General features: G+C 56.5%; 1 protein-coding gene across 9 annotated transcripts in view; it reads right to left on the bottom strand.

Moving 5' to 3' along the window:
- Window positions 1–10,276: 10,276 nt before the first annotated feature.
- CAMSAP1 (calmodulin regulated spectrin associated protein 1) overlaps window positions 10,277–12,403 on the bottom strand; it is a 54,187-nt gene continuing 52,060 nt past the window's right edge. For all 9 annotated transcript variants that reach the window (XM_060153784.1, XM_060153785.1, XM_060153787.1 and 6 more), the window contains one exon: window positions 10,277–11,414. In XM_060153784.1, coding sequence (XP_060009767.1) covers window positions 11,112–11,414 — 303 coding nt within the window. In that variant the 3' untranslated portion in view covers window positions 10,277–11,111. The remainder of the gene's footprint in view (window positions 11,415–12,403) is intronic.

Below are 12,403 nucleotides of genomic sequence, written 5' to 3'. Positions count from 1 at the left end.
CAGACGAGAGGATTGCTTGTAAGGCCTCCCCTCCATGGCTTCAAGCTCGGGGCCTGGGTCTGCCCCAGCCGCCCAGTGTCAAGGGTTAGAGACACTTGCTCTGCTCCCCAACCCACTGGTCCCCACAGGGAAGCCCCTACCCCAGGGAGACGCTGCTGGCCTGAACCTTCCCGAAAAGCAGGAAGCAACTCAGGTGGTGGCGGGGACGGGGTCCAGGAGGGCTCCCTGGCGAGTTGCCTGGCCCTGGAGCCCGGCCGTGCCCAGGAGGGATGTGTGCCCCTCGCCAGCACAAGGCAGCCGTGTTTGTCTTGGGGTGGGGCTCCCGCTCCTACAGAGAGTATTCCCAGAGGCTGGCAGAGGAGCCAACGCAGCCCCCCACCCGGGGGGCGGGGCACACGGCTGCTGGAGGGGCCTGCCCTGAGGGAGGGGCACACGTGCAGCTCCTCTCCCCCACGCTGGCCGCCTGGGGACACTCCCTCCCGCCCAGAGAGCGTCTGCCTGCCCAGGGGATGGCGCAGGCTGTGGGCAGTCAGGAAGGGGGCTGACCGGGCTTGGGAGACCCCAGGGCCCATCCCAGCAGGGTCAGTGGCTCCTGGGGTCCTGCCAGCGAGCGTCCTCTCCTGCACCTGCCACCTCTCCTGGCACCCACGCTCCAACTCCCTGAGGGGAGGGGACCCTGCTTGGCCGCTGGACCGGGGGCTCCAACCAGGTGGGGCTGCAGCCCCTGGAATCCCACACGGGATCCTCAGGAGTTGCCTGACTTGAGTCTGGGGTGCAGGGGACAGGCGGTGAGAAGTGGGGTTCATCTCCAGACCGGGCTGCACACTCATACCCACGGCTCAGTGCAGAGGGCCCAGCGGAGGCTGGAGACCTGCACCCGGGCGCCCTGACCGAGCGAGTAGGGAACATTTCTCAATGTTTTGCCAAGTTTTTCAAACATAACAAAATTAGAGGAAAACCTCTGTTTTATTTATTCCTATAGAAAGCTGGTCAGGACAATAAGGCCAGCAACGTGCTGGCCATTCCGGCTTGTCAAGGGCGCAGGGCCTGGGAACACCGGCTTACGGTGCCCGCTCGCCCCACCCCGGAGCCGAGCGTTCACAGGCAGACGTGCGGCAGGTGCAAGTGGGCGCCCAGACTCGGGGCGGCCGCCCAGAATCTCACAAAGAAGTGCAACTGGCAGCTGGGGGACGAAAAGATACGGAACCATAGCAAGTGCTTACTAAAGCCAGAGAAGGCAGGAAAAGGGAGAAACAAAGGACGGCGTGCACAGCACAGCCCTTCACCCCGAGTCCACCTGCCAAGAGAGGAAGGAGGCCCCTCCTCGAGACGGCGCCGGCCCGCCCCGCGCCCCGGGGGCCGGACACGGATGCATGTTCGGCCTCCGCAGGACCACAAGGCGGGCACCCCACGATGCTCTTGGCCCTCATCTCGACCCCAGTCCACACCCAGTGGTCTCAGAGGTGCCTCTTTCTTTTGGGGGCAGCTGTGCGCCCTGATGAGTGGGTCTCTCAGAAGAGTCGCAGCATTTTCCTGTGAGATTGGCGAGCTACGGCTTCCTGCGTCCCAGGGTCCCCCGACAGGCGTGCAGGCTGGGGTCTGCCGTCAGGACCTTAGTCCGGCCGCCCTGAAGGCAGCCCCGCCCACCTGGGGCTTGGGGGGCTCGGCTGGGGCCTCCAGGGGCAGGGGCTGGGGGAGCACCCCCGGCATTCCAGGCCCCCAGGGGCGGCCAGATGGCCAGAGCCACCTTCGTCCTCAGTGACATCCGCAGGAGCTTGGGGGCCTAGCACGGTGGTCTCAGGGAACTCACGGATGCCTAGAGCAGGCCCTCCAGGCGGGACTGTCAGAGACAGTCTGTTCCATGGCCCCGGTCACAGAGCGCAGAGCTGGGAATGACCATCAGGTCCTCCATGCCCTGGGCACCCTGCATGGGCACCTCCAGGTACCCTCAAGGGCCTGCCTGGGGGGCCGGGGGGGCCACATACACTGACCCCCACCCGCTGCAGCCCTTCTGCAGCCCCCAGCCTGGCGCATCACTGCTGGCTCCACGAGGCCCGCTGGACCTGGAAGTGCGGTCCAGGGTGGCTGCACCTTCCTCTCCCCAGGAAGACACCCTTCCTGGCAGCCCGGCCTCCATCAGGGACCTGACTGTGGCTGAGTTCCCAGCAGGCCCGAGGCCTTGCCTGTCAGGGGCAGACGGCTTCCCTCCCAGGTCCTGAACTCAGGCCGCTGCCTGGAAGCTGGAGAAGCAGCAGACCATCCGTCCTTCAGGGAGGGGCCTTGGTCAGGACTCTGCCTCGCCCTCCTCTTGGGCGCCTGGGCAGCCTCGGGGGCCGGGCAGCCAGGAGGAGGTGGTTCAGGGGCACGAGGTTTGCACTGGGGAAGCGGTGTGAGCGTGTGGAATGGGGGGGCAGAGCCCGTGTCCACCCCTGACGGTCTCGTCATGGCACTCTAAGACCCCTGCCTGGTCTGGCTGTGGGGTCCCTGTCACCCCAGGGCCTGTCCCCTCTCACGAGGACTTGGGCAGAAGGTGCAGCATCACGCCGTGGGCTGAGACCTGCCTTCCCGCCATCCCCAGGCAGGCCTGGGGCTCTGAGGCTGCGGGCTGTACCCGGTCCCGCTGTGGGCCCTGCTCTCCCACCAGGGAGGGGACCCTCAGGCTTGAGTCTCATACTTTAGGAGACTGTGGGGGGGGGGGCGAGGGGTGCAAGATGAGTCTTGGATCGAAAAAGCACCTCTACCCAGGACTATTCCACACCAGCCTCCCCCAAGTTCCGAGTGACTGAGGCCCAAGTTAACCACGTGGGTTCACAGTGGACCCCCATTCTGGCCCTGGTCACCTGCAGGGAGGCCACCCGGCCCCTGCAGATCCCTTCTCTGGCGGGGACCCCTGTCACCTCAGAGCGGCTCCTGGTCAGCGGGGAGGGTCCTGGAAGGTGTTCAGGGAACCTGGCCCCGAGGCAGGGGTCCTCGAAGCCAAGCACCACACCGTCGGGGTCCCTCTGGGTCATGCTGGGGAGGACGGCTCGCCCAGGCCGCCTTCCTGCTGCCCCGCACCGTCCCAGGGACCCGGGCCACAGCCCCCAGGACGGCAGGGGCTCCACACTCGCTGGGCGTCTGCCGCAGCCCGTCGTCCTGCCCATCTCGGGGCCGGTCCTTCAGGCCAGCAGCTCCAAGAGTCCGGACGGAGGGGGCCCATGGGGAGCTCAGTGCCACCTTGGCTCTGAGGCAATCCCTGTGGCTGGTTCCCGGCTGCCCTGCTGCACAGGGGGGTTTGGGGGTCTTCCCAGGGGAACTCCTCCCCCAGGGCCTCCCCCAAGAGCTGGCGCTGAGCCTGGGTCCTCACTGAGGCTGGACGGGGAACCAAATAAGGCTTTAGAAACACTGCTTATCACGACACCAAAAAGAAAGTGAAGAAGTGCTGAACGGGTAAGATAATATACAGAAGATAACATAAGTATGTTTTAAAAACTTACCTTCTGTATATTATTTAGAAAAAGACAGAGGACCCAGCAGGAAGGTAGGCAAACAACTTGAAGAGACATTTCACAAAAGAAGAAAATCAAAAAGACCAACAAAGAGATGGAAATATGCTCTACTCATCTGTAACCAGGGAAACGCCAATTAAAAACACTAAAAGGGGGGCTTCCCTGGTGGCGTGGTGGTTGAGAGTCCGCCTGCCAATGCAGGGAACACGCGAGCCACAACTACTGAGCCCACGCACTGCTACTACTGAAGCCCGCGCACCTACAGCCCGTGCTCCGCAACGAGAAGCCACCACAATGAGAACCCCGTGCACTGCAACGAAGAGTAGCCCCCGCTCGCCGCAACCAGAGAAAGCCCGTGTGCAGCAACGAAGACACAACACAGCCAAAATTAAATAGATAAATAACACTAAGAGAAGGGGTTATATTCCAAACACACCAACAGTAAAAAAAAAAAAAAAAAAAAAAAAAAGGCCACGCTTTGGCATATATGCTGCTCCCATAATGAAAGAATCCTGTCTAGATTATTTAAAAATCTTCTATGAATCCGTAAGAAAAAGAACCACCCAGTTAGAGAGGCCCAATTGAAAGGGGGCAAATGACCAGGCATCTCCCAGAAAGGGAAGCGTGAATTTGCTCCGTAGACACTGAAAAAATGCCTCACCCTCACGCCAGGGGGCGCCCAGTGACACCAGCAGGACAGCCGTGGGATTCCGTGTGAGCCCGCCGTGCACCCGCCGTGCCGGCCCGAGCAGAGCCCCCGCACCCCCAGACCTGCTCTGAGACCCCAGGGCTCGTGGGCTCAGTCCCGCAGGACGGACTCCCCGCCACGCCACCCCCAGTGGGACTGCACCCCGCGTGGGCGGAGGGAGCTGCAGTCCACGTGGAGGCACGTGGCCCTGCTCACCTGCTGGGGCCCAGCCCCTCCCAAGCCCAGACGACAGGGAGACGGCAGGCACCCGAGTCAGGGCTCCTTGTCCTGGGTCCCCAGAGCCAAACCCTGAATCAGCAGACGGCACCCCATGGAGAGTCCTCTGGGGACTTTGTGGGGGGTGGCGGCCCACCTGCAGACCCAGTGCGAGGGGTCGGCACCTGGTGACTTTGAACCTCGGGCTTAGTCACACCTCCGGGACGCCCTAAGTGACCGTAACCGGCTGTTCGGGGGGTCAGCAGTGGGCTTCACTTCCCGTGACCGCCCTGCTCGATGCACGTGCTGGTCACAAGCGGGTCTGGAAACGCTTCAGTTTGCACGCTGGTCGCTGCACTTCTAACACTCACCACCTGTTCCTGTGCTTTTTCTAGGAGGACTTTCATATCTCTGCCAATAAAGACGGTTTGGGCTTTTCTTTTCCTACCTTTAAACCTCCTGTTTCCCTGTCTTATTACAACGGCTCAGACGTCCAGGAAAGCCCTGGCTACTCACTGTGACCACAGGCAAACTGGCCTCCACCCTGACTTAACAGTGAAACACTGAAAGTGTCCCCAGTTAAGTGTGGGGCTCGCTGGAGGTCTCTGGCGGGTATCATCAAATTACGAGACTTCTAACGGCAACGTTTCTCATCGTGAATGATACATATTGAACGTCATCAACTTTTTTTATGTGTGGTTTCCCTCTTACACCCAACGTAAACTACACTTTCTCACGTTGAACCTTTATTCCCATTTAAACACTGCTGAGCATAATGTCTGAGTCTGGGTTCATCTTAGTGTTTTATATTCACCAGCAGGAACTGGGGCATGATTTCCGGTCCCTGTGTCTCTGGCCAGGCTTTGATGCAGAGAAACCTATGCGTCACTCTACTGTGTGTCCGTGCACAGCACCCCTACCTAAGCCTCCTCGCGCCTGAGACGTGCCCTCTGCCCCGCCCCCAGACACACCTGAGCATCTCTGAGGGCGTCTCCTGGTCAAGGACGCGGCACAGTCTGCGTGGCCGCACTTCCCCTCCTTGGTGGTACAAAATAGTGGTACATCTTAAAAGTAAGGACGTCTTAGACCAGCAAACACGGGTCCTCCCAGTCGCCCGTCTCAGAGGCTCCACGAGGACAGGGCACCCAGGGGCCGCTTGCTGATGCCACCCGCCCCGCGTGTGTGTGACGTCCGAGTCTGCGGATGCCCGGGAGGGTCTGGAAGCGTGGACAGCGGCGACCCCCTGGGCACTGGCTCCGGGGGTGGGCAGCCTGCAGCTTCCCCTGGTGTGACTCTCAACTGTTGACCGCATTTGATGCTTTCAAGGAGTGCGTTATTTTATAAATAAACAAAAGGAACATGAAACAGAATTGTCCGGAAAGCGGGGCTTTTTTGTTCATTTGATCCATTTCTAGCCCAAGGAAAGCGTCTCCAAGTAAGGAGCACTACCCGGTGTTTCCTCAAGGGCGGCGCCTTTGGGCAGAGTGGGTTCCGGGCAGCGGGAGGCCTGGCAGGGCCGGGGGGGTGGGGGGGCTGCCCTCACTGAGGGCTGCCCGCCCTGCGTGAAACCCCCCTTCCCCTGCCCCAAGTTCCAGGGCGAGGCCTTCCCCTTGTACCTAGTTCTACGCAGCTGAGGTACCGCCTCCCCGGGGCTTCTAGAACGAGGTCTGCAGCGCCAGTGTTTACGTGAGGGCCTGGGCGCTCAGAAAGCCAGACCAGACGCCCCGGTCCCGGCACCCAGATCACCCGTAGGTCTGTCTCTAACATGGTCCTGCCCGACTTCAGGGTGGCCGCCCACTCCTGCCCTTCCCATGGGACCACACCTGGCACCGGACGGTGAGCAGGGCTCCAGGTGAGATGGGCCCCACCCTGTTCCCCAGTCCACGTGTGACCGGGCAGTGGCCTCCACATCCCCGCGTCACTGGGCTCTGGGCCCCACCCTACACCCCATGGGTCCCTGGGATTTGTGACGCAAACGTCCCGCGAGATCATTCCACATCCAGGTGCAAGAGCAAGGGCTTGGCTTCCCGCAGCCCCAACCCGGCAACAAGTTTAACCAACTTTCACCAAATGTCCAGCTGGTCCGGCAACATGGCCCGAGGGCCGAGAACAATAAAGGGAGACGCCCCCGCTGCCCCCAAGAAGCCCCGTGCCCGGCCCACGTGCCCTCACCTGGCCGGTCATCTCCCCCCTGACCCTCCCAAAGCAGCCACGTCGTCCTAAGCAGGTGACACCTGATGCCTGAGCCCCGTGGATCCCGCCCGGGAGGGCTGCCCCTCTGGCGCAGCAAGCAGTCCTTGGGTGAGGAATCTTCGCACCCACAGAACACAGGGCGCTCGCGAGCTGAACAGGAGTCTGATGTGAAGAATACACACAAAGATAACAGCGCATTTTCCGCCCCGCACACAGTGGCTTTTGCAACGATGCTTCTGCAGCTGATCGACTCCTACTGGCAGTTCCGTGCCTACTACGAAAACCGCACAAAGTAACCATTAATAAATATACTTTAGAAGCAAAAAACTCTAGGGAGAACTTTGGTGACAAATACTGAGAACCACTCATTTAAAAAATGAGAATAAACACTTTGCCAAATTTTATCAAGCTCTGTACTTGGGATCCGTTTGCTGTTCTGTAGGTACGTTCTACTTCAATTGAAAAAAAAGAACAAGGGTTGTATTGTGATGAAAACAACTCACCACCTAGAATTAAAAGGGCAAAAAACCAAATTGTTTCTTGCACAAATGGAGACTAGAGAGGTTTATCAGTTCAACTGAAAATAACTGCTTTAAAAAAAAAACCAAACACACACTTTAAATTCAAGTCCTGAGGCTTCAGCCTCTGCCTGGCGGTGCTGCTGACGCCTTCTGTATGCTCAGAAACTCCCATCACAGGATCCTGACCTGGATGAGCAAAGAGCACGCATGGTCCAAGGCCATCCGAGCCCCCGTCTCAATGCCTGGTCCTTGGAGCTGCAGGCTTGTCAATTTAACCCATCCCATCATTACAGCATCTCAAACTGTAAACGGGGAGCGTGTGCGCAGCCGAGGCCCAGAGTAATGGTACCTCAGGAGTTCCAGACAATCAGTCACCCAGTGGAAACACAGGCCCAGAGACGTGACTCCAAGGCCAAGATTGCTAGCTTCTGACCTTCGTAATAGCACCAGCCTAGACTTCACTTTTATGGGAAAGTCGGTTTTTATGCTGTTGCTATTTCTTTGCACCGGCGGCGACCCCAAATTCTCATTGCCAAGAAAGGGTTCCCGTGAAACAAATCCTTCACAGATTACATCCGGGCTTGACGACGTGGAGCTCAGGCTATAATTTTTACTACTCTTTGTTCAATTATTAATTCCCACTGTAAGTGGCTTTTCCTTGCTATTTAGGAAATCACGTGGATACGGTAACTCACTCTTTCTAAAGGACAGAGAACAACGCAAGGAGTGGAGATCACCCCCTCCTAGATGAGCACAGGGAAGGGTAGGGAGACAGAGGGGCCCCGCTTCTTCCCAGGGCAAGTTCTGCCCCCGAGATCTCGAACGGTCCCCACAGCTCGGGCCTTCGCATGGAGATGCAGTCAGGGACAGCCCGGAGAAGGCTCCAGACCGCGGCAAGGCGCCCCCAACCCCTGCAAGAGACGGCCAGGCGGGATGCCACCCGGACGCGTTCTGCTCCCCGCCAACGCTGGCGGACTTGGCCGTGACCTTGACGCAGAAGCGCAGCCCATCCTCCCCGCACGCAGAGCCCCCACCAGAAACGAGGGCCACAAACTGGGAGGGGGTTGCCTAAAGCCGCTCACTCCCGCTTCTCAAAGGCCAAACCGCGTTTTACAGAGTAGGTCAGCATCAATCAGGAAAGGCTGTCCAAGTTCATCTTAACAGGAAATTTCATTTCAGGGACTTCCCTCCCCAAGTAAGAACTACAGTTTCAAAAAAAATAAAAGTATACCCTAGGGGCTTCCCTGGCGGTCCAGTGGTTAGGATTCCACACCTCCACTGCAGGGGGCGCGTGCTCGATCTCTGGTCGGGGAACTAAGAGCCCACAAGCTGTGCAGTGCAGCCAAAAATAAATAATAAGCAAAAGGAGAGAACACACACACGCGAAGTATAACCGAGACATAACTTCGGAATTATTCCATTTTGCAGTTTGCCAGAGCGAAGAACACAGTTTGGGTCCAAACAGCCTGATCAGACACTGCCCTGCAGTGACGTGCAACGTCAGAGGACACATGGGAAAGACAGTCCGTCCGCCTCTGGCGTGTGCGAGCGTCCACACCCCCCCCCGCCACGTACGCACACTCACGCACACGTGTGTGGGGATAAGTTAATACATCTGCACATAGATTTGTAACTATGGGGCTCCCTCACCGCAGTTTTATTTGGGCTCCTGGGATCCCAGCTCACCAGCAAGGACTCACACATGAACCTCGTCACGTGCTCAGCCATGCACGCAACACTTTCTTCACCAAGTTAAATTCTAAATGGGTAGACAGGCGGCTGGTCAGAATGCCGAGAAGGAAAGACGTACCACCCTCCGCCGTAAGAACAACAGGGAGCCCTACGAGGCAATGAACGACTTCACCACCACCAAAGCCAGAAAGGACTGAAAATCTCCACCACGGAAGGGAATCCTGCGTCTGAAACTTCCTGCGCCGCACAGGGGGCCCGCGGGGAGCGTCCGTCCCCACGTCCCGAGCACTGGTCCCCTCACTGGCTTAACGAAGGGCACAGAGCACCACATGCAAACAACCTTCGCAACGCCCCACAGGTTGACTGACTGTATCAGAAAACCCAGAGTTCACCCAGAACTTTGGTACGAACGAGCTTTCCAGCACTGGGCCGGGAGCGCCTCTAAATCTTCACTGAAAACCATCAAATTCCGCTGACTTCAACAGGACTGTTATAAAATGATGGAGAAGTTGTCACACGTCTTGTCCGCATAAAGGAAGAAGTTGCAAAGCGTCCCTTCTCTAGAAGGATGTGATTCTCTAATAAAAGGGACGTTAGTCAACTAGAAACCACAGGAAATTTCTCTACAGCAAGGAGCCGGGGACACTGACCGAGAAACAAGTCACGACGACCTCACGCAAACGTGACCATAGAAAGCAAATTAGGTAATTACTTTATTACATCTTAGTGCTTTCTTAAAATAAATATAATAATATAATATACAACATACAGTGAGAAATAAAGCACACGTGTGAACGGCATGGTAACAGGAAAGTTCACTCAGGACTGTTTAATACTCAGCACTGGAGAAACCGCACAGCTTCGTTACCTATTTACAGACAGAGCTGCTGGCTACCAATATATACAGACCCGACCGGGAGCGGGCAAGGCCCTGCCGCTTCTGTACCACGTTCCCTCCATCCTCATGGACACAGTCCGCTCACCTCTTCGTCTAAAATTACCAGTATACTTTGTCTTAACTGTTTCTCACTGATCTTCAGTTTCTTTCTGCAGTTTGAGATAGATTCAAGTAACACTCCCAAGAAAATATGTGCAAAGCTAACATATGGGACCCCAGAATCTTCCGGCAGTCGGGTCAGCTGGTCAGTTGCACAAGTGTCGGCAGACTTCCGGTGCCGTGCGGAGGCCGGGCAGGAACGTCTGGTCCGGAGAAGCCCTAGTGACTGTCAGGGCCGCCGTGGAGAGAACCCAGAGCATTCCGCTGACTTGGAGCTCCGAGACGGCCGCAGATAACCCCTTTAATTGTCTTTAAGCAGGCGACACAACGAGATGCTCTATCTAACCCGAGAACCGCACGCTTCCTGCTCCTCCAGAAGCAAGAATCAGGACGGGTGAGTGACGACGTGATAAAAACACTAAGAGAACCGTCCGCGTAAGTGCATCGCCTTTTAAGAGAAACATGCTCAGAGTGAAAAAGATTCTACTTTACCAAAATCTGTCTTTATTAAAGTGAACAAATCGGGAGCACACCATCCCAAACGTAATGAACGCGGGCTGTAATCGGCTCAGCTTTTCCTATTTTCAACTAGGCAGGCACCAGCGAGAGTACCATTCACCATCCTCGTGATCGCGTGTCGGCGAGAACCCCTCCGTACTTGTAAACGTTATTTTAGCAGAAGACAGACTTTGCAGATTTCAGTGCTTTTAGTGAACTGGTATTTTCAGTAAACTTTTTCTGAGCAGCAAGGAACAAGAATTTTTTTCAGAAATCTTAGAATTGGATATAAACGTTGGCAGTAGACACAATCAATAAATATACAGTTTCTCAAATGAAAACGACTTCCCCAACACGAGCTCCTTCCCTACAGACATTCAAAAACCCTGACCCAAGATCAAGTCTCAGTCCTATCATCTCGCGAGATTACAGCTGGCCAGCAAGACGGCTGTCAGGTCATGTGCAAAAGGGGGTGAGGTGAGAGGCAAGAAAGCAAAGGAAATCACTTCTAATTTACACCGAAGGAGAACTTCAAGTAAAAGGAATCCGCTGCCCGGAGCTCCTGGGCACGCGCCCCTCGTCTGGGAGCCTCCGCGTAGCAGTGACCACAGCAGCCGCGAGCTGCTGGAAACGGAGCTGAGTCCTCACTCCAGCTCCACCTGCCGTCCTGTGTGCTGGGACCTAAGGGAGGGTTTTCTCGTGTTGTCTAGAAGTCTCTTTGAAAAAGGTCTGTGATTCTGCACACTTCGTACCCAAAAGGATGAAAATAATAAATATCGACCTGGCCGGCGCGTCCTCAGACTCCTGCCGCACCAGGGTCATTTACGAGTCTGCGTCTTCTTTGGCACCGAGGGCCGCTTGGGCTGCCACAAGTGGTTATGAATGGTGAGCGCGTCCACGCTGACGGACATGGTTTTGGCCGGGATCAGGTTAAACTGTTTTCGGTCTGAGCTGTATTTATACAGTTTGTCGATCATCTTCTTGGTGATGCTCTTTGGCCCCGTGCCAGTTAGTTTGTAGATTTCTTCAGTGTCAGGATAGTAGCAATAAAGTGCCCTGAACTGGCAGCCAGCATCACGAAACAGTATGATGTAGTGATTCGCGTCACACTTCTCCAGCTCCTGTGTGGAGGGAGTGAAGGAGAAGAGACAGGGAACGTGAGTCCCTCCCGCAGTCACACCGCAGCATCCACCGTCCTGACCAGGAGGCCCGCGGCCAGCTAACCACCCACCCCGGGGCAAGCTTTCTAGGACACAAAGCTATGGGCTATCCGTTCAGTGGAGCACCAACTACCACTGAGATATTTTACTTCAGTCCAGGTATCCAAGGAAAAAAATGCTTTTAACATTAAGTGAAAAATCACATGAAAAGACGCTGGACATCATTAGCCATCAGGGAAATGCCAATCAAAACCACAGTGGGGGGCCTCCCTGGTGGCGCAGTGGTTAAGAATCCGCCTGCCAATGCAGGGGACACGGGTTTCAGCCCTGGTCCGGGAAGATCCCACATGCCTTGGAGCGACCAAGCCCGTGCGCCACAACTACTGAGCCTGCGCTCTAGAGCCCGCGAGCCACAACTGCTGAAGCCCACGCGCCTAGAGTCCGTGCTCCGCAACAAAGAGAAGCCACCGCAATGAGAAGCCTGCGCACCACAACGAAGAGTAGCCCCCGCTCGCCGCAACTAGAGAAAGCCCGCGTGCAGCAACGAAGACCCAATGCAGCCAAAAATAAGTAAATAAAATAAATTTTAAAAAAAGACAAAGTTCCATTAAAAAAAAAAACAAACCACAATGGGGGGTACTTCCCTGGTGGCGCAGTGGCTAAGACTCTGCACTCCCAATGCAAGGGGCCTGGGTTTGATCCATGGTCAGGGAGAGAACTAGATCCCACATGCATGCAGCACCTAAGAGTCCACATGCCGCAACTAAGACCCAGCACAACTAAACACATAAATATTTAAAAAAAAAAAAAGCCACAAGGGGGTAGCACCTCATGCCCACTAAGCTAGAGTCAGCGCAGGTGCTGGTGCGGAGAAGCAAGCGCTCATTTTCCGCGGGTGGAGGGGAGGCGAAACAGCCTCCGTGTCGGCCAGTCAGTCGGCCAGTGGTTCA

This window comes from Lagenorhynchus albirostris, chromosome 7, assembly GCF_949774975.1.
Source record: "Lagenorhynchus albirostris chromosome 7, mLagAlb1.1, whole genome shotgun sequence".
In the NCBI taxonomy this organism is placed as follows: Eukaryota; Metazoa; Chordata; class Mammalia; order Artiodactyla; family Delphinidae; genus Lagenorhynchus; species Lagenorhynchus albirostris.
Note: the sequence above shows the minus strand (reverse complement) of the source record. Positions and strands in the feature narration are given on the sequence as shown.